The sequence below is a fragment of the Helianthus annuus genome, chromosome 16 (genome assembly GCF_002127325.2).
Source record: "Helianthus annuus cultivar XRQ/B chromosome 16, HanXRQr2.0-SUNRISE, whole genome shotgun sequence".
Classification (NCBI taxonomy): Eukaryota; Viridiplantae; Streptophyta; class Magnoliopsida; order Asterales; family Asteraceae; genus Helianthus; species Helianthus annuus.
Window position 1 is genome coordinate 5,425,175 of NC_035448.2, and position 22,267 is coordinate 5,447,441.

The window sequence follows — 22,267 nt, forward strand, 5'->3', positions numbered from 1 at the left end:
GATTTACATTTTTAATTGGAAAATCTTTGTTAGAGTAGATTTTGCTATCTCCTTTGAGCGTATACAACAAGTTATTCCCTTCAGGGCTAACTACAAGGGACTCCATTGCTTTGACATTTCAGTCTTACTCGGTTTCAATGGTGGATCACACAGAATGTGATTCTCGATAGGAATATCTGTTGTAACCGAGTTAGACTGTTGTTTCACAATTTCTTCAGATTCATCGTCTGAAGAATCAGCATCCTCAACAATGGGAGGACTCTGTTCCTTAACACACAATGAATCTGTCACATTCTCAGATTCTGATTGACCCGAGGATGATGTACCAGTTGTGAACCCGAGGCCTGCTGCAAAGTCATCTAGACCAAGTGGCACAGTAGGTTCAAAACGGGGCATATCCTCGTCATCAGGCAATTTGGAGTAATTGTGATTCATTGGGGGAGGACATGATTTGAATCCAATACATTTTGCATCCCCCTTTTTCTTTTGAACGTCAATAATGTGATCCAATACATAGCGGGAATTGGAATAGCTTTCCAGTTCTGCTTAATTGTCTCACATTCACATCGAGCTGTTGCTAACTCTACCATTTGCTTTTCAATTGTGTCAATAAGATTATTGTTAGCATGTTGTTTTCGCAAACCAGCCTTTTGTAATTCTGAAACATCATGTCTTAATGACGCAATTGTTGCTTTAAATTCCTTTTCATTTCTGGTTAAAAACAAGTTAGCTTCGGTTGCTTTAGAAAGATCTACAATCAATTCTTGATTGTGTTTGTGTGTGATTTCAAACTGACTTTCCTTTTCTGCATATTTTAAACACTTTGCACATTCAATAGGAACAGAAATAGAGCCAGAATTAGTATCACATACCTGAGAAGTCTGACCTTCTACGTGAGCCATAAAGGCTGTATGAAAAGAAAAAGATCCATCTTCAGAGAAAAACTGAGCAAGCTTCTTGGAAGTTCCAGCAGATTTCTGGCAGAGAATAGATCTCCTCTTGCATAATGCTTCAGCTTCAGCCAAAAGCTCATCAACTTCCAAATCTAAAGCATCACTTGATAAATCACCAGCATCAAGTGATTCTCCATCCATGCTCCCACTATAACCCGAACTATCTTCATCTTCTGAAGATTCACCAGCAGACACGGGTTCTATTACCTTCTCAATCACTTTAGCATAACATGCTGTTCCACCATTTCCTCCTTCTCCAAGCTGAAGGTTCCAGTTGCAGATTTCATCAACTTGAACGACCAATCCTCTGTGGGGATTAGTGTTTGTGGATCCAGATGCATTTCCTCCAACAGGAACTATTGATCTGACAGAATTGTTGTTCTGTTGCTGTTGTGGCTGTCCTTGATTCCTGAAGGGATTCTGATTTCCTTGCTTAGGTGGCTTCTGACACTCCCGCTTGAAGTGACCCTTTTCACCACAATTAAAGCAAGTGACAGCATTCTTATCAAAACCATACTTGGTGTTGTTGTTGCTTTCCAAGTTGGTTCTCCCCGTCCTTTCCATAAACTCCTTTGCTCTTCGAATTACACTAGCAAGAGCCCATTTGATATCCATCATTTCAAACTCTTCTTTATCCACTTGCTGATAATCTTCATTGGTTAGATTGATATTCCCAATCTGACTTGCGACTAATCACAATAAGCACTAACCAAGGTATTCAACATCTCCATATGCTCCTTGGCTATTTCAACAGTGACTTTGGAAAGGTTGGAAGTGTCTAATCTGACTGTGTTCGGATTGGAAGTGGCTTGAAAGTTTGAAGAGCTTCCATAAAACCCTTGCTGTTGCGGTTGTTGCTGCTGAGCTCTGCTTGGGTCTAAGAAAGGCGGTGGTGTGAATTGCTGAGCTGTCGGTTGCACATACTGTTGTTGAGAAGAAGAATCTGGTCTTGAATACATCATCGTGTATGCTGAAGGATCAAACTGATTTGTTGTGGAAGGTCCGGTGTTTGAGATGAAAGCTGTTTGAAGCTTCGCGTGTTGAGAGACTGGTTTTTCTCCACTGATACCTCCTGCAATCCCATAGTACATCTCTGGATTTTGAGGAGTTAGTGTTCTTTTTGCCTTAAGCTTTTCTTCTACATCCTTGTTCTCCAATTTTTGAATTAACTCATAAACGGTGATTGTGTCTAGAACACCATTTTCTTTGAGAATTTCAAGAAAACTGCTCCACTTTGCTGGTAAGCTATCAGCGAATCTCTTCACCATTTCTTGTGGAGTGGCAGTGACTCTAAAAGCAAACATCTCGCTCAACAAGTGATGGAACCTTGTAGATAACTCTGCCAAAGTCTCATTCTCCATACACGTGAATCCTTCAAATTCTTTCTTCAGTAATTCTTGCTTGATCTTTCTAGATTGAGCATTTCCTTCACATCGTAACGTGAGCATATCCCACAAGCTTTTAGTAGTCGTGCAGTAAACAAACTGGTGGTAAATGTCTCTGTGAAGAGCTTGTGTGAGAATCATGAATGCTTTCTTTTCTAACTCAAATTTCTTCTTATCATCATCAGACATAGTGCTGTAAGTTTCTGGATTAGATCCTGCAACTTCCAAATCATTGTCAAATGCGGTGAAAAAGCACATCCATAGATCTTGACCTTGCCCCTGAACATAAGTTATCAGCCTTTCTTTCCACCATCCCCAATCATTGATGTGATTTAGCTTTGGCGGTTTTGTGCTTGTACCAGTTTCACTGTCGTTCTGCATCATTGCTTGAATGCTGCTGCTTTGATTTGTGACCAATGCCCATTGATTTGCAGTTATCATTGCAGCTTGAGGTGGGGCAATAGCCTGCATCCATGCAGTTTTGTTGAAATCTAACGCAGATTGCGTGGCTGATGATTGCGTAGCTGATGATTGTGGAGTCAAAGTTGTTTGAGTCCATGCGGTTGGATCCCCCTGACCATTTGTTCCCATTTTATAACAATTAATATATTAAGTGAAAATTGATTTAAAATTTGAAAAACAAGTTTTTCCCCTTTTTTTTAAAAAAAAAAATTAATTTTCACAAACTATGTTAATATCTTGAATGAGAACAGACAGCCGAAAGATCCTTGATCGAAAGACCTGAAAAACACAAACTTGTTAAACTCAAACAGACTAGGATCGAAAGATCAATACTTGTTCGAAGGATCAACAGTGTTCGAAAGATCACTGTTGAATTTCGAACAATGATTTCGAAAGATTCTCCAAAACGAAGGATCCTTATCTTTCGAATAAGAACTGTAGATCGAACAATATATCCTTCGAAAAGATTCCTTGGATCGAAAGATAAGTCACAGACTTCGAAGGATGTTCGAAGGATGATTATCTGTCGAACCTCCTTTGATCGAAAGATAATCTTTCGACTTCGAAGGATATCCTTCGATCTGTACGAACACAGCAGACAAAAGGTGACAGGTTGGTGAAAAGGTGATTGGTTGGTAGAGAACTTTCGGCAGAAGGTATGTTCAGACCATACTTTCTACCAACTCAGATTTGACCAATAAAATATTGCCTAAAAAAGAAGGTTCTTATCCAGAAAACCGGTCACCGGAGTAAGCCGGAATTTGGCCAGAAAATTACCAAACTTCTTAAAAACAAGTTTTTAAGTTACCCAACCCGTCCTTGAACACACCCGGTTAGTTTAGAACACGTTTTTACGTCTAGAAATGCGAGAAAAACACTAAAAACGGGTGCTAAACCGTGTGAGTTTTGTCCAAACACTCCAAAGTCTTGTATAAACTCGGTTTTTAACAAGGAAAAGAGCCACGGCTCTGATACCACTTGTAGGTCCCCCGGAGGTCGAGGTTAAACCTTATCCTTGTTATGTTTAACACACTAGCAAGTGCGGAATCCAAGCTAGAATGCAAACCGGTAGTTTATATGAGAACACAAGCTACAAAGAGAAAGGAAGACACACGAGATATCAAAGTTTTCTCTTGTATTTCAGTGGACACGGTTACAGCCCTTGACCAAACTGAAAATGCTCTCTACAAGACTTAGTTCACTCACACACACACTTTCTATCTTGCTGTCTAAACTGTCTTGTTGTGTCTCTTTTTGAAGTGAACACTACATGAGTATATATATATATACCCAACACAGATCGTTTGGTCGAAGGATCAGATTGACTGATCGAAGGATCAGAGAGATGATCGAAAGATCATCTATCGATCTGAAACCTATCGAAGGATCCATATATATACCTCGAAGGATGTTATCCTTCGTGGTCCATCAACATCCATCGAAGGTTTATCTTTCGAGCTCATCGAAGGATCTAAACAGTCCTTCGATGACTCATCCTTCGATGACACATCCTTCTACACAAACAAATTACAATCGGGTTCTAACTGTTTGGCCAAGTCAAACCAGGAGGATGGTTGACTTGGTCAAACTTACAAGACTAACAAAGGACATCGTTTTATATCATTACAAAATACAGACAAAGTACAGACACAAGTGCACCAACAATGTGATGAAGTATGACCAGCAGGACTAATTTAAGGCGTTATGCGCACGTCCTTTGCCATTTAGGCCGCATCCTGAGAACATAGCACACACTGAAATGAGAAGAAAGGGCTTCATGTACCAGTTTACAAATCCGGGGATGAAAGTAAGTTTCTTTTCCCTTTTCTCTTTATAGTCTTGTCTTGTTGAGGCCTACTCCTTTTTGCCTTGTAGTTTTGAGTGTTTATGATATTTTTCTGGATGATGTGCCTGGAGACATGGGTGTGAGGTAGGGCCGTTCAAAAAGCCCTTGGCTCGAGGCTCGCTCGAAAAAAGTTCGAAAAAAACTCGGTTCGAAGTCGGCTCGGTTTTAAACGAGTTGGCTCAGCTTGGTTCGGTTTGTAAACGAGCCGAGCCCGAGCCAAGGTAGGTTCGATTCGTGGCTCGCTCGTTAGTTGCTCGTTGGCTCGCTCGTTTGGCTCGTTTAAATTAAACCCCAAATTATATATGTGTGTGTGTATGTATATTGTGATATATTGTGATATATTTAAGAAATGTTGTTTAATTAGTAACATGGTTATTTTTTATCGAAAGAAATAGATTGTTAAGCTATAGTCTTAATTGGTAATATTGATTTAAAAAAATATATATTAATGTAACTAACATATAATCTTTTCAAATTCGTTTTATTTATAATTTGCCAAAAATTACTATTCTATTAGCCAAAATAATATTTCATTTATTGTTTTTGGTTTTATATATATCATTATGTGTAAAAAATACAAAAATAGAAACTTGTTTTAAACAAACGAGACGACTCGACGAGCCACGAGCCGGCTCGTGCTTTTGACGAGCCGAGCCCGAGCCCAACTTTCCAGCTCGTTAAGAAAAATGAGCCGGCTCGGCTCGATTCGATTTTAACTGAGCCGAGACTGAGCCCACCCTGGTTCGATTCGGTTCGGCTCGTTTACAGCCCTAGTGTGAGGCCATTGCGAAAACACGAGAAACCCTGGTTATCGCAGATTGCTGACCAGTTTCTGGCCCCCAAGGCTACGAGATCGGTTAATTCAGTTTCGTAATTGGTTAATTCGATTATGAATCGGTTAATTCAGTTTCGTAATTGGTTATTATATTCGTAGACACATTTTAAAATTATAGGTTGTTATATAATCATCCAATCGGATCCGAACCGATGGTATGATCGATTCAATAACTGATCCCATTTTTTAAAATATTTATATCAAGTCTCAACTCAACCTACCTCAACTTATTTCCACTTATATAAAAAAGAATTGTGTATCATGTTACCAAGTTAGAACTCATTTTTAAAATATTTACTTCAACCATCGTTATCATTAACCTAAATACAAATGAAGAATCATCTCATAGTCGGCCTCTATAGTATTTTAACTCATGTGTTGGTTGATCCTTCACCCGAGTTTCATGTTCTCAATGGTCGGCCATAAACATTAAAAAATACGAACATTTGATCCTCCTCATGATTAAAGATTTAAGATACCCACCCTGCTGTCTCAACTATATGTTTTCAAATCAAACACCACTATGCTTTCTCCAAATTTATTCTTATTTCTGCTGCTACTCATCTTCTTTACATTGTTACCTCATGGAGTTTCACAGGTTCTTCAGTCACAAGTACAACAATCTTCAGACAATATGTTGGTTCTTTTCCAATCTTCGGGGGTGATTAATGGCTATGATCATCAGGGAATTGAACGAATTCTTTTTGAAACCGTCAGTGATGACAATTCGTCGTTGATTTTGGCTGATAAGAGAACCCGAAGGAAAGATCCCAGCAACGATTTTAAATACTACACCGGTGGATGGAATATCAGTGATCATCATTACATTTTTGTAAGTCTAAACTTTTTTTTTTGCTTATAAATTTAAACCAGAATTTTAAATCAATCAAAAAGTTATATTAATGCACCAAGCATGTGATGCATGCTGATAAGTTGATAACTCGTACGTGAACCGGTGGGAATGCAGAAAAAAGGGTGAAACAATGGTCCATTATTAGCCTAATGTGTTGGTTATGTTACCCAAAATAATATTTCGGTTATGCTTTCTATTTTATTTAGTAGTCTAGTCTATATTTCTGTTAGTTTAACCGAACTGAACGAGTGAGTTACTAGAAGGGTCAAGTTATTCTACAAAGGTTTCTAATTGTAAGAAGTGTAAGAAGGATTTATAGAGTAACAGGTGTCCAATAACCTAAAACTAAACCCACTACATCACCACCAAAAACCTAAACACCCACCCCCACTGTAATGAACAAAGTTAAATGACAATGGAACAGTAACAATTATAAGGGAAAGGTTATTTTCATTGATAGTTGGTAGAAGAAGGAGGTGGGAAAGAGAATACAGAAGTGGGATGAGAGGGAGAGAATGACCAGTGAGATCTAACAAATTTTTCCTATCTCATGCTCACACAATAATTACTTTAAATATGATAATAACCAATTCTGTTATGCACTTGCTGATGTGGCACTGGTGATGAAGTCCACGAATTTCTTTGGCTTATTTCTGGTTCTTTCACTTCTTCTTAATTGGTCTGGACCTTCAGGTTGTAGACTACCACTGTTGGGCTGGATATGTTGGTCTGTTGGGCTCATAACAATACCACCCCCATTAAGTCCCACCTTGTCCTCAAGGGGGAAATTAGGAAACTGGTGGGTCAACTGCGAATCGTCCTCCCAAGTGGCATCTTCTTGAGGCAACCCATCCCATTGAATAAGACTTTGCGACACATGCTGAGATCCTTTCAAAATAGTACGTTTCTGAAGAACAGAATGAGGTTGTAGAATGATTGTAGAGGTGGAATCAACGAGGTGTAAGGGTGTAATCTGGTGTACCGGTGTACCACGACATTTGCGAAGCAAGGATACATGAAAAACCGGGTGAATCTTAGCTGTGGCAGGTAAGTCGAGCTTATAAGCAACTGAACCAATCTTGGAAAGAACACGGTAAGGCCCAAAATAACGGTGTCCGAGCTTATTATGGCGCTGTAAACGTACCGAACCCTGTCGAAATGGTTGCAACTTCACAAAAACCCAATCATCAACTTCAAAGTTCACCTCCCGTCTATGTTTATCAGCAGCCGTTTTCATTCGAGTTTGAGCCTTTGACAAATTTACCTTCAGCAGGTTCAAGACAATGTCACGTTCCACAAGCTGGTCCTCTAAAGTAACATTTGGAGTTGAACCTCTCAAGTAACGTGTAAGAGTGGGAGGCTTTCTACCATACAATATTTCAAAGGGAGTCATTTGAGACGAAGTTTGGTATGAAGTATTATACCAAAACTCAGCCCATGGTAAGAATTGGAGCCACTTTTGGGGATGCTCCGCAACGTAGCATCGAAGATACATTTCCAAACATCGATTAAGGGCCTCGGTCTGCCCATCTGTTTGTGGATGGTAGGCGGTACTAAATTTAAGGGTAGTACCATTTATACGATGTAACTCCTTCCAAAACTCAGTCATAAATCGGCCATCCCGATCCGTCACAATCGAAAGTGGAATTCCGTGAAGTCGGACAATGTCATTAACAAACGCCGTGGCCACCGTAAAACTAGTAAAAGTCGTTGGTAGGGCAATGAAATGACCATATTTAGACAAACGATCAACCACCACCATAATAACCGTTTTACCTTGAGAGTTGGGCAGACAAGTGATAAAGTCAAGTACAATATCTTCAAATACCGCATGGGGAATCGGAAGCGGTTGTAGTAATCCACCCGGGGATAAGAAGGACGGTTTGGTTTGTTGACATATTTGACATTGTGCAATAAACTCCTTAACATCGGCTTTCATATTCTTCCAATAAAACGTGGCAGCCAAGCGTTGATAAGTTCGTGTAACACCCGAGTGGCCCCCGAAAGCCGAAGAATGGAATTCGAGGAGAATTTGATGGCGTAAGGCTGTGTTGTGAGGAACCAAAAGACGACCTTTAAACAACAACAATCCATCTTGAAGTGTGTAATCAGGAAACATGGCTGGATCAGCCGTATATTTTTGCAGCAGGGAACTAAAATCTGGATCCGAGAGGCCAGCAGAATGTAGCTCCTGTAATATAGTGGGAACCGGTGCTGAAATGGCGAGAAGATGGCCTGTAGGTATACGAGACAAAGCATCAGCAGCCCCATTTTGTGCACCGGGTCGGTACACGATCTCAAAGTCAAAACCCAAGAGTTTTCCGAGCCACTTTTGTTGCTCAGGAGTTTGAATTACCTGATCCTGAAGACTTTTAAGGGACTGTTGGTCGGTAATGATAGTAAAACGATGACCCAATAGATATTGCCTCCATTTGGAAATTGCTTGAGTAATTGCGTACATCTCTCGGTGGTAAGTTGAAGCATGCTGCATGCGAGGGCAAAGTTTCTTACTAAAGTATGCCAATGGGTGTTTATCTTGAGACAAAACAGCCCCGATACCGGTTCCCGAAGCATCCGTTTCGATGGTAAAAGGTTTAGAAAAGTCCGGAAGACGCAAAATTGGGGTAGAACTGAGAAGATCCTTAAGCTTGGTGAAAGCTTGAAGTGTCAACTCGGTCCAACAGAAAGCGTCTTTGCGAAGAAGATCGGTTAAAGGGCCGGCAATAGAAGCATAGTTTTTGATAAACCGGCGATAGTAACCGGTAATACCCAAGAAACCCCGGACTTGTTTGACGTTTGTAGGAGTCGGCCATTGCTGAATTGTGAGTATTTTCTCAGGATCAACTGCCACTCCGTGAGCCGAGATGATGTGGCCCAAATAAGCAACTTGAGATTGCCCGAAGATACACTTGGAGAGTTTAGCAACCAACTGATTATCAAGGAGCAGTTGTAATGTAATAGTAAGATGATGCAAGTGCTCCGGCCAGGATTGACTATATATCAAAATGTCGTCGAAAAAAACCAAGATAAAACGCCGAAGAAAAGGTCGGAAAACGTCATTCATAAGGCGTTGAAACGTGGATGGTGCATTCGTTAGCCCGAAGGGCATGACCAAAAATTCATAATGGCCGTCATGTGTCCGGAAGGCGGTTTTCATAGCATCCCCATTCGCAATCCGAATCTGATGATAACCAGCTAATAAGTCAAGTTTAGAAAAATAGTGGGCACCGTGTAACTCATCGAATAACTCATCCACGGATGGAATAGGAAACCGATCCCGAACTGTTATCGCGTTTAAGGCACGATAATCCACACAAAACCTCCACGTCCCGTCTTTCTTACGAACCAATAGAACCGGTGAAGAAAAAGCACTTGTGCTTGGCCTAATAATACCCTGTTGTAACATGTCATGAACCAACCGTTCGATTTCCTGTTTTTGAAAGTGGGGGTAACGGTACGGACGGACCGAAACTGGTTTACTAGAAGGTAATAGGTCAATGTGATGATCCTGAGATCTGGTAGGAGGCAAACCCGTGGGTGGATTAAAAACAACAGCAAATTTATTTAAAATGTCTTGTAAGTCCGTGGGGTATGTAGGTGGTGGGGAATCAGGTGGCAAAAGGGTTAAATGATATAACTGACCAATGCCATCTGTATTTATAAGATGTCTAAACCCATGGAATTGAATTGCCTGACCGGTTGACACATCCCCTTGCCATTTTACTTGTTGCCCATTTAAAGAAAATTCAAACAACGAGGTCGAGTAATCCGTAAGAACTGGACCAAGAGTAGCTAACCACGAAACGCCCAACACAACATCCCAACCTTGTAATGGTAGCACATAGAAATCTGCCACAATTGGGTGACCCTGGATGACCAATTCTACAGCCTTAGCCAAACCCGAACACGGAAGCCTTTCACCACTACCGACTAAAACCGAAAATGGTTCAATCGTTTCAATAGTAAGATTAAGAAATTTAGCGATTCGGGTTTGCACAAAACAATGGGTACTGCCCCCATCTAATAGAACCTGAACTTGCTTCCCATGAATTAACCCCGTAAAACGCAAAGTAGTGGTCGAACAACCACCCGACAAAGCATTATAAGAGATAGCCGACTGGGTTGTAACTTCATCTAATTGGAGTTTTTCAGCCAGTAAAGAATCAGTACCTTCTGATGATGGAGAATCCGGAGAACCGCCTGAATCGGGAGGATCGTCATCGAAGAAAAGAAGCTGTGGTGCGGATTTGCATTTGTGGTCCCAAGTGTATTTCTCGTCGCAGCGAAAACACAATCCTTGAGATCGTTTCTGAGCCATTTCAGTGGATGATAATCGACGGAAGCTGACACTTGGGTTCGAAGCAGGGAATGTTGAAGGTTTTGTCGGAGGTGTAGATGTTGTTGATTTTGGTGTAGGTAACAAGGGTTTAGAGGATCCCAGAGATACACGGCCCAAACCTCGCTCAAACTGGATCCTCCTCTCATGCAATTGGGCCTTATCCATTGCATCTTCAAGTGTGACAGGCCCATGACAAATAACAGACTGTTTGATGTCAGATCTGAGACCGGAAATCCAACAACTGATGAGAAATTCCACCGGAAGAGGCATGGTCCGATTGGAAATAGCTTCAAAACGAGATCGATAATCAGCGACAGTAGAAGTCTGTTGAAGTTTAGCTAGTAAACCTTCGGGTTCTTCAAAGTCAGCCGACCGGAATCGTTTCAACAACGCCGCCGTAAATCCATTCCAACTGGTGATCTTTTGTTGACGTTGTAGCCAATCATACCAATCCGCCGCTGCGTCATCCAGATAAAACGAAGAAATCGTCAACCGATCGCGTTCCGGAATCTCATAAAACTCGAAATATCGGTTGGCTTGAGCGATCCACCGCTCGGGGTGTTCACCGTTGAATCTGGCCAAATACACCGGAGCTGGTTTGTGTCTCCCCAAAACACTGGTTCCTTCACCATCCGGTCCATTCGTTCCGCGAACAACCGATGGTTTCTTCGAGCTACCATAACCCGCATCAGAGCGACGGATCAATTCATTCATAGATTGCTGTAAGGAAGCAATCGCCGCCACAACCGTATCCAGGTCTTGCCTCATCTCTTTCTGATCAGCCTGCACACCTTTAATTGTTTCATCCATGGTACGAGATCGAGTTCCCTCAGCCATATGAGCAGAGGTGCAATGAAAGCACCAATTGTAATGAACAAAGTTAAATGACAATGGAACAGTAACAATTATAAGGGAAAGGTTATTTTCATTGATAGTTGGTAGAAGAAGGAGGTGGGAAAGAGAATACAGAAGTGGGATGAGAGGGAGAGAATGACCAGTGAGATCTAACAAATTTTTCCTATCTCATGCTCACACAATAATTACTTTAAATATGATAATAACCAATTCTGTTATGCACTTGCTGATGTGGCACTGGTGATGAAGTCCACGAATTTCTTTGGCTTATTTCTGGTTCTTTCACTTCTTCTTAATTGGTCTGGACCTTCAGGTTGTAGACTACCACTGTTGGGCTGGATATGTTGGTCTGTTGGGCTCATAACACCCACCCCACCCCACCACCACCCAAAAACCTAACCCCCCCCCCCACCAAAAAACCTAACCCCCCACCCCCCCCCCCACCCCCCAAAAACCTAAAAAAAAACCTAACCCCCACCCCCTCGGAAAAAAAAAAAAATTTTTTAGGGTGGGTGAGGGGGGGGGGGGGGTTAGGTTTTTGGTGGTGGTGGATGTTTAAGGTTTTTTTTTTTTTTTTGTAGTGAGGTTTTTTTGTGTAGTGGGTTTTTTTAGGTTATTGGACACTTATCACTCTATGAATCCTTCTTACACTTCTTACAATTAGGATCCTTTGTATTTGATCCTAATTCCTAGAATAATATATATATATTGTATTGTTAGGGACAACTTTTAATGTTATAATAAAGTTTCTTTCATTTGGGTTTTCTTTAAATGTTTGCTAGAATGTATCTAGAGTTTTTTATCGCTTCCATACCGCGATATTAGCTTTCATATGATTCATCAAAATTATATGTATTTTAATGTTTGAGTCTATAAATAATGACATCCCTCCACGTTCAAGCAACTTTCTTTATTCAAACACAATTTATACACGTATTCAAGATTGTTTGACTTGATATATATATTTTTTAGTTTATTTTAAACTAATATTTGCATTTAATTTTGGTTTTTACAGTCTGTATCATTTACTGCTGCACCCTTGTTTGCTATTGCTGCAATCTGGTTCGTTGGATGTGGTGTATCCTTGCTTCTAATATGTTGCTGCTACTGCTGCTGCATGAGACACCCTTATTATTCCAAAACCGTATATGCATTTTGTCTTTGTCTTCTCTCCCTCTTCACCATTTCAGCCATGTAAGATACTCTTTGCATATTCATTAGCTAGTTTGATCTTTATTCGGTCGTGGACAGTAGATATGTTTCGTTAATAAAAAATGTCCGCCTTAAGTTAGAAAGTTCATAAACAGCTGAAACTGACCGAAACCAAAGCATGTTGCCAGGTTTGGTTGGTTTGAATATATAATTCGTTTCACGGTTAAGTTTTGACGATTCAAAGGTTTATGGTTTGGTTAACAGTTTGAAACTTGAAACCAGTCGTGTAAAACAAATCGGCCTTTTATATTATTATTTTTCATTTTAGAAAAATATGAAGTTATGCATACAACCATACTTCTCTTTTTACAAAAACATTTTATGCAAAACCGTATAGGTTTGGGTTCTAATAAAAAGGATTTTTATCCTAAAAAGTGTAGGAAGCCACCAGGGAGATGTCACGTGTCCAAGGAAACCAAAAATATGGATGACACCATGTTGAAAGGAAAAGGCGGATAACACCATGTTGAAAATATAAATGGATGACACCATGTGACAATTTTCGTTCCTACACGTTTTAGGATAATAAACTTTTTTAGCATAACCCACCCTAACCACTGTAATATAGTTAGCGCCTAGCAGTTCGGCCTAGAATTTTCATCAAAGTTGGCCAAACACATTTTGAGTAGATTGGTTGTGGATGAGAGGAGAAGTCCACGGGTAAAGAATGTTTGGGTGTGCAAACTACCGGAAGGTCTTCACACAAGCAATCAAAAACAAATCCATTAGCGTCTAGTGGGCAAAGCGGACAATATTGGTTGTTATGATGAGCCAGATGTTTTAGTTTATGTGTGTGTTTGTGTTTTGTGCCATTTGGTCTCATTGGTGGTTTGATTTGTGTTCCAGTGTTGGTTGTGTTGTTTTATACACGGGCCAAGGGAAGTTCCATGAGAGCACGAAGGACACATTGGACTATGTCGTGAGCCAATCCAATGATACGGTTTCCAGCCTAAAAAATGTGTCTTCCATTCTTTCTGCAGCAAAAGACATTGAAATAGATCAAGTTTCATTACCTTCAAATGTCAAAACCGACATTGTTAGAGTTCATAACATGATCAATGATGCTGCAACAAAACTTAAATTCGAGACCAGAAAGAATGAAAAGGATATCAAACATGTTTTAAAGGATGTGTAAGTGGATATAATGTTGTTTGTCGTCACTAGATGCACCTAAAGTATAAATTGTTTATCGCTTACTAGTTATTTTCTTCTACAGAAGGCTTGCGCTTATAATCATTGCAGCGGTTATGCTTCTTGTAGCTCTTCTTGGTTTTCGTAAGCATAAAGATCCAAACTTTTTTTGTCAAAGTTGAAAATTTGTTTCGAATACTCACGTTCTTGAATTCTTTACAGTGTTCTCCATGCTCGGATTACAGTTTCTTGTTTACATGTAAGTGATCATTGTTAATTTATTTAATCAAGATTTTTATCTTTATGTGATTTTCTTGATCCAAATCCCCATTGCAGCTTGGTGATTCTTGGTTGGATTCTTGTCACGGCTACATTGATATTATGTGGCATATTTCTTGCACTCCACAAGTATGTGAATGTTACTCTCATATCTTTAAAGTTCTATTCTAAGGGTGTTAATTTCAATGTGTTTATTAAAGGGATATTGGATTTAAATAACTCCAACTTTCATCAACTGGTTGATAGCACTCCCAACTTTCGATATGTACCACAACACTCCTAACTTTCAACTTATTTTCCTCTGGCACTCCCAAACTAACTGGACCCTAACCCAATTAGCTGACGTCAGATAGATGCCACGTCACTAATCAAGCGCCACATCAGCGAAAGTGCCATGTCAGATGCCACGTCAGCAAAAATTGCCACGTCGGCAAAAAACTAACTGGGTTAGGATTCAGTTAATTTGGGAGAACCAGAGGAAAATAAGTTAAAAGTTGAGAGTGTTGTGATACAGATCGAAAGTTGAGAGTATTTTCGACCAAATTGTGAAAGTTTGGGTTATTTAAATCAAAACGGTGAAAATTTGGAAGCTAACTACACTTATTTTCCATGATTGTAGTATTGTGGGTGACACTTGTGTTGCAATGAACGAGTGGGTTGAAAACCCGATGGCTCATACCGCTTTAGACGATATTCTTCCATGTGTCGATAATGCAACCGCTCAAGAAACCATGTCTCAAAGCAAAGAAGTGGAATTTCGATTAGTGGAAATGGTTAATTACATCATTAACGTCTCGAACATCAATCCACCACCATCATTTCCTAGATCACTTAATTACAATCAGTCTGGTCCATTGGTTCCCACCCTATGTAATCCGTTAACCGCTAACAAAACAGATCGAACATGTCAAGCTGGTGAACTGCAATTTGACAATGCCACCAGGGTAAAAATTAACTATCTTTATAGAGCTATATTAGAAGTAAAATATCATGCACAACTTAGAGAACTTGATTATTTATCTTTTTTTGGAAATGGACAGATATATGACAATTTTTTTAATAAAAGGAATAAAGGATGCATAACTTTACGGAACTAGCCTTTCTTGAGACAGGACTAGACCTCGAGTAGAAACCTACTTATTGGGCCTAACATTTGGGCTATAAAGCCCGGCCCAATAAGATCTCGTTCGAACCCTATACATGTGGGTGTTGCAACTTGTTCCAAAATATGTCTACACTACTTTGGACTTTGGAGCCAAACTCAGCCCAGAGTAAAAACCAAGCAAAACAATGTCTCATATTGGGCTGAATCATAGCCCATTTGAAAATAAAATCCAAACAATGCCAATCTAATATTTGAATAACTTACATTTGATGCATTATGTGTAGGTATGGAGGAACTATGTTTGTCAAGTATCTACAAATGGTACTTGTACAACCACGGGGCGCTTGACTCCAAAGATGTATCAAGAAATGTCGGTCGCAGTCAATGTGAGCGATGGGTTATCCCAATACACCCCGTTTCTGACAGGGTTACTAGATTGTAGCTTTGTTAGAGAGACTTTGATTGAAATTCACAAGGACCATTGTCCAGACTTGAACCGGTTTAGTGAATGGGTGTACATTGGTTTAGCCATGGTGTCAGTTGCAGTCATGCTTTCATTGGTGTTGTGGGTGTTGTATGCATGTGAGAAGAAACATCGAAGATACACTAAACTTATGATTGAATCTGCACCAGGTTCGGTTACAATATATCGACAATGGAAGTAAAACGATTTGTTGAAATTTATCTACTAAACATATATTGTGAAGCATCTATTTATAGCTTATATTTGTTTATTTTTTTTTCTTTCCTGTTCTTTTAGGCTATGAATTTTATTTTTATGACGTCGAAAAGATTTAAATAAAAGAAAACCTAATAAATTATGTTATAAGTTTATGGTTACATAACAACAATTTTACACATGTTATTATGACTTATGACTCGATGATGTTGAGCCAAGGCTCATCTTAGATGATGATGAAGAATGCTTATCTAAGAGGATCGTGAGGTTGTTCTATGTGATTGATGGTTTGTTCGTTGAGGTTGGCTTTAAACCCTTTCAATTTTGGGTTGGGTAATGGTTATGAAAGCGCTCGATGATGATGAGCAAAGCTTATCCAAGAGGTTTTTGTATTTGTTCTGTGTGTTGGATGCTTTATTCGTTGGTGATGACCATAAATCCTAGGATTTGCAGGTATTTAAGCCAGTGATGACAAGCCATGGCTCATCTGAGTTGTGATCTAACTTGGAAACTGTTATTGTGGGTGCAACGATAGCTATACATGGTCATTACTTCATTATGCTAGCAAAGGTAACAAGTTCTGTTATGAAAGCAAGTCCAGGTTCCTCGCCGCAACGCGCGCTAGGAAACACTTATTGGACTAAACTAACAAACATAAAGAGTTTATAAGCCATGTGGAACGAGCTCACTTGAGATACATGTCTTTTAGAGGGATGTCTCGTGTTCAAACCTAAGCAAATAAAATAGTTTAGGATAATTAATCTAAAGTATAATAGGGGTAACATCTTGCAATTAAAAAAAAGAGTTTATAAGTTGCAAAGAAAATTCAACTCTACTATTTTGTGTTTGATGTTATGTCTATATAAAAATTCAGCTTCTACAGATAACCACATTATTATACAGCTCCCAAATAGTCAATCATATCATCATCATCATCATAGTATGTAAATCCCATTAGTAACTAAAACACCATATTATTTTTAATAGTCTTCCAACTTATTATTTTTCCTTGTTTACATCCGTTCTTAATAGTCTTCCAACTTATTATTTTTCCTTGTTTAAAGCTCCGAAGAAAACAATTAATGAGTTGGAAGGTTTGATGAGAAGGTTTTTGTGGGGTGGGTTTGATGAGGTTAGAAAATTAAGTTGGGTCTCGTGGGAAACTGTTACAAAGTCCATTGCGGAGGGGGTTTGGGAATTGTTAGACTCGAGCTTAATAATCAAGTGTTGCTTGTTAAATGGGTTTGGAGGTATCTAAAAGAGAGCCATCATTTGTGGAGAAGGGTCGTTATGTCCATCCATGGGTCGTCTAGGGGTTGGGGAATTGTTCCGGTGAATAACGCATATACGTGTGTTTGGAAGAATTGCATTTTGATGTGCAACAATATAAAAGTCGAAGGTAAAGGTATTAGTAGTGTCATTTGAGGCCAATTAGGAGATGGGAAAGGTATTCGGTTTTGGTTGGATACGTGGTTGGGCGATGAATCATTTAAAGTTAGCTTTCCTAATTTGTTTGCGCTGGAAAAAGAGAAAAGAGTGTTGGTGTGTGATCGACTGGAGACTCAAGGATCTGGCCGAGTTATGAAGTGGAGTTGGAAGCGTCTTATAAGTGGTACACGAGAGCACGACGAGAAGAATGGATTGGAAGGTTTATTGAGTAGGGTCAATATGAATGATAAGAGAGATGATTGGGTATGGTATAATGGGAGGCAAAAAGATTATTCTGTGTCCGAGGTCAAGAAGTGGATGAACGGGTCGACGAGCAATGGAGAAAGAGTTGGGTTTACTTGGTGTAAGTGGGTGCCCCTTAAATGTAATATATTTATGTGGCGTCTCTTTTTGGATCGATTACCTACCAAAAAGGCTTTGATAAAGAGAAATATACAAGTGGGTAACCCTTTATGTGAATGGTGCGAGATAGAGGAAGAATCAACGGAACACTTGTTTACCGGATGTGGTTTTTCGGCCGGGGTTTGGAATGGAGTCTCAAGATGGTGTATATGCATTTCATATTAAAGACTTGGTGGGTTTGCATGATACGTGTGGGACGACGGGTACCAAGAAGATGGTACTTCAAGGGGTCATTATCATCGCTTGTTGGGTGTTGTGGAAAGCAAGAAACAAAAAGATATTTTCAAATAAGCATTCGAAGGTGGTGGAAGTGGTGACGGACATCAAGGTTTTGGCTTTTCTTTGGTACAAACATAGATTCAAAAACGGTATAGTGGACTATAATAGGTGGTCTAATTTTGATGTGATGTAATCGGTTTTTGATTGTATGGTGTTTGGTTGTTGGCTTGTTATCCCCGCCTTGGGGATAGCTTGTTTTTGGTGGTAATGAAAGTAAATCTTAAAAAAAAAAAACTAAAACACCATATATTTGAATATTAAGAGTGATAGATTTGAAAAAATTTAATGAAGTCAAATAAATCAAAACAATTTTACTGCATTTATTCTCATTATTTATTAATAGATAATATTCATGTTAATTATTTATTAAACAAATAAAGTATTAATAAAATATCATAAAGTTATTTGTTTAGTGAAATTAATAAATAGGAAGAGTTACAAGATTGTTTTTTATTTGGTATCAATCAATCTTCATCATAAAAACAATTAGCGACGTTCTATATCATTACAAAAATATTCAAACATAAAACTTTAGAGTATGTATGTAACTAAATAACATTTCAATATGTCTTAATCCTATCATGTTTTAATTAAGATTGTATTATTAATCGTGTGATTAAAATAGGATTAATCCAAGACGTCTTAATCCTCTCGTATTTTAATAAAGAGTTAATTGCCATTTTAGTCCCTGTGGTTTGGGCCATTTTGCCAGTTTAATCCAAAGGTTTCATCGTTGCCATTTTAGTCCAACTGACTTAACTCCATCCATATCTGTTAAGTCTGCCAATAGCATTTTTGTCATTTCATTTAAAAGAAAAAGCAATAAAGAAAAAAGGGTTAATAAAAAAGAAAAATGAAATGACAAAAATGCCCTTGGCAGACTTAACAGATATGGATAGAGTTAAGTCAGTTGGACCAAAATGGCAACGATGAAACCTTTTTGGATTCAGATGTTAAAAATGAAACCTTTGGACTAAACTGGCAAAATGACCCACCCACAGGGACTAAAATGGCAATTAACTCTTTAATAAATAAAATGTATATCAAAGTTTATTTTTTAAAAACATATCTTAACGACTATATGTGTAACACGGATTTAATCAACATCTGCAATGCAATACACGGGTTTTTTGAAGATATATTTTTTTATTATTTAATATATAAACAAATATTCATTCAACCCGTGTAATACACGGGGTTCTAACCTAGTATTGTTATAAATATATTATTATATTATTATGGTTATCAACTCCTAAAATAGACTGGCTTCTTCTCCAAGTTTTCTTCTCCTATATATACTACATTGTATCTCTTGTATTAGACACATCTATCAATGAAATATCAGTCTGTTTCTCCCTACATCTCTTTCTCTTATTGTTTGTTATTAGGCTAGTAGGTCGTTGTTACACAACACGTTATCAGCACGAGTTGCTATAGAAGATTCATAAGGTCGCTAGTTTTTCCTCTTAAACCTGGACTACATGAGCAAACCCTTCGATGACCATCAACGATTCATAATTTTTTTATTTTATTTTTTGGAATTTAATTTGTTCGTAATGGATTTGTGATGATTTTTGTTAATTTGTTTTGATTTTATCGAAGGTGTTAAAAATTAAAATACATTTTGCTTTTCCCCAAATTGTGTGAATACAGGCATTCGAATACATGGGTGTGATTTAATTTAGTTTAATTCATAATTATTCAGATTTTGATATGTCCAATGTCCACTAATCTTTCATCACTAGGTTTCTTGATTACAATTGTTTAGATTGATTACACATCCGAAAGTGTGTGTTTATAGGCATTCGAATACTTTTTGCTTTTTTTGTTGAATATGTTTGATTTGGGAGGTTTTAGTTATGATCTCGTATGTATAATTTTGGGAGATTTATTATTTAAAATAAATATATTTTTCAAAATTATAACTTATTGTTTAAAAATATTTTAATAAAAATGTGTCTTTTTAATATATTTTAATTGAAAAATCCATGTCAGTATCTATACTTTCCACATCATATAAATGATAAAAATATAATGAAACCTAACACATCATCATTGGTAACCTAGTAACCTGATGATTACATAGTATTAGAACAACTAATAAAACTTTAGTGACTTTCGAGAGACAAAAAAAAGTTTCAGTGACTTAGTTGTAACAATTGACAAACTTTGTTACATTTCTATAAAATTACCCCAAAGATATATTACAAAATAAGTTAACATTCAGACCCTCAAGATGCCTTTTTAGATTATCCGTAACATAACAACAAAATTAAATATTAATAAAAAAGGGCCTATTCATGAGCAATAAAGGATCGTTTGTTTTTTTTTCCTTAAAAATCATGAGATATAAAAAGCATGAGATACTGAGAGATATTTGTTAAAAGTAGGCATAAATATTTGTATGTATGTACGATGTACTTGTGATATGTATGATATACTTGTGATTGGTTAAACTTTGATAGATTATGTATATGAGTTGAGATACTGAGAGATATTTGTTATATGTATTTTTTATCTCTACTTCTAAATTACACCAAGTTTACTAGATGCAAGGAATTGAACCATGGTCTCTCCCCAAGAGGCACAAAGGCTCTACCACCCCACCAAAGTGGTCGTAATCATATTATCTAGATATACCATATGATACGTTTATGCTTATAGTATTCTTATATTTGCTATATAAGAACTTTGGAAATTACATGACAGGTATTTGTTATATAATAATTTTGGACATTACAAGACAAGTTATCGTATAATTTTTACTCTCATTGATGACAAATTATTGCTATAAATTAGTAGTAAAATCATATATTGATTTACTCATTTTTCTTTGTAAATGTTATTTTGCTTTTAATCAAGATTTATGATTTTAATGTGGCTTTCATCATATATCAACTTTGTCCTTTATGGGAGCATGACCTATAATGATAGGCTTATCACTATTACAATTTTATGTCTTTTATATGCTTTGATTTGTTTAGATGATATGTTAAATAGAAAAACACTAAATTATGAAAGAGTATGAATATGCTTAGACATGTCATCCAAAGTGTTATGCTCACAACATCTCATTACTGATCTATACAAAGGCCGAAGTGTCATACTCCTAACATCTCATTATTAATTTATAGGAGGCCATAAGATTTAAGGCCGATAAATCGTACATGATTCAATCATGTAATTACTTCTCAATGTATGTAAAGAGAAGATTATTTACATTGAAAATCGGATATAACAATTTTCATTTGTCACATCTCAGGATATGCTACTGAAGTACCAATATTATAATAAGAGTATGCAGTGTTTTATAGTGACTTTATATCCATATGTCCGAAAACTAATGACAAGCCATGAAACTTGGTTGGTTTTAATCCATTCCCTGAAGTGAATGCGATTATACAACGATCATTGAAAATGTCATGATCATGACATAATTGAGAAAATTGCAATGATGGTCATTGTAATAATGAGATCGACCATTAGAAATTATAACGATAGCCAAGTTAATAATGAGATTGACCACCACAAGTGGCAAAATATGAGAATGACATGTGGAAATAATAACATGATATAACATGATAGTTTATACATTATATCGTGTCTTATGTCTTGTACTAGCATACGTGCAAATAATACATATACGATCATAAACAGAAGTTTATAGATCATGATTATTTACTTTATTGGCATAACCGGTTAGACCACACCGAGTCAATAATGATGTGAAACATAATGAAGAACTTGAAGATTCTAGCTGATAGCATATTATGTCTGCTCTTAAGGGAAATTATTTATTTGCCAATTAAGGGTGTGTATCCCTAAATATTCTGGAAGTGATTAAGGGATATGCATATCCCAACATGATACCATTTAGTGTTTTAAATCGATGCATCGTCTAAATGATTATCAAATCCACAACCTGAAGTTTGTGTGATTGTGGGTTAGTTAATGTGATAACAAGCATATTAATCAAGAATGGTATATTTATTTTAGTAATAATGGTGAATTCAATTCCCGGGTTATTAATGATAATTGGATTAAATGTTGAACTTCATATTGCTTATGTTTATACAAGAATTGCTTTATTGAGACGATCACTAAACGTTCATGATTGATAGAAAAGCCACTAATCATGTGAGCAAGTTCATGTTTATATATACATACATGTAATTTTACATGCAGTAACATTAATACACATCA

At 37.6% G+C, this 22,267-nt stretch overlaps 1 protein-coding gene across 1 annotated transcript; it reads left to right on the forward strand.

Annotated features, from left to right (window-relative positions):
- Positions 1–6,045: 6,045 nt before the first annotated feature.
- Positions 6,046–15,999, forward strand: LOC110918863. Its single transcript, XM_035985995.1, has 8 exons — positions 6,046–6,313; positions 12,544–12,722; positions 13,587–13,871; positions 13,957–14,015; positions 14,094–14,130; positions 14,208–14,279; positions 14,770–15,094; positions 15,540–15,999. The coding sequence occupies exons 1-8, from the start codon at positions 6,116–6,118 to the stop codon at positions 15,918–15,920; spliced, it is 1,536 nt and encodes a 511-aa protein (XP_035841888.1). The 5' UTR covers positions 6,046–6,115; the 3' UTR covers positions 15,921–15,999.
- The last annotated feature ends 6,268 nt before the right edge of the window (positions 16,000–22,267 follow it).

Coding starts and splice junctions, on each gene's coding strand:
- LOC110918863 (XM_035985995.1), top strand. CDS start 6,116: ATGTTGGTTCTTTTCCAATCTTCGGGGGTGATTAATGGCTATGATCAT. Junction 14,016..14,093: donor TGTAGCTCTTCTTGGTTTTC/GTAAGCATAAAG, acceptor AATTCTTTACAG/TGTTCTCCATGCTCGGATTA. Junction 14,280..14,769: donor ATATTTCTTGCACTCCACAA/GTATGTGAATGT, acceptor CCATGATTGTAG/TATTGTGGGTGACACTTGTG.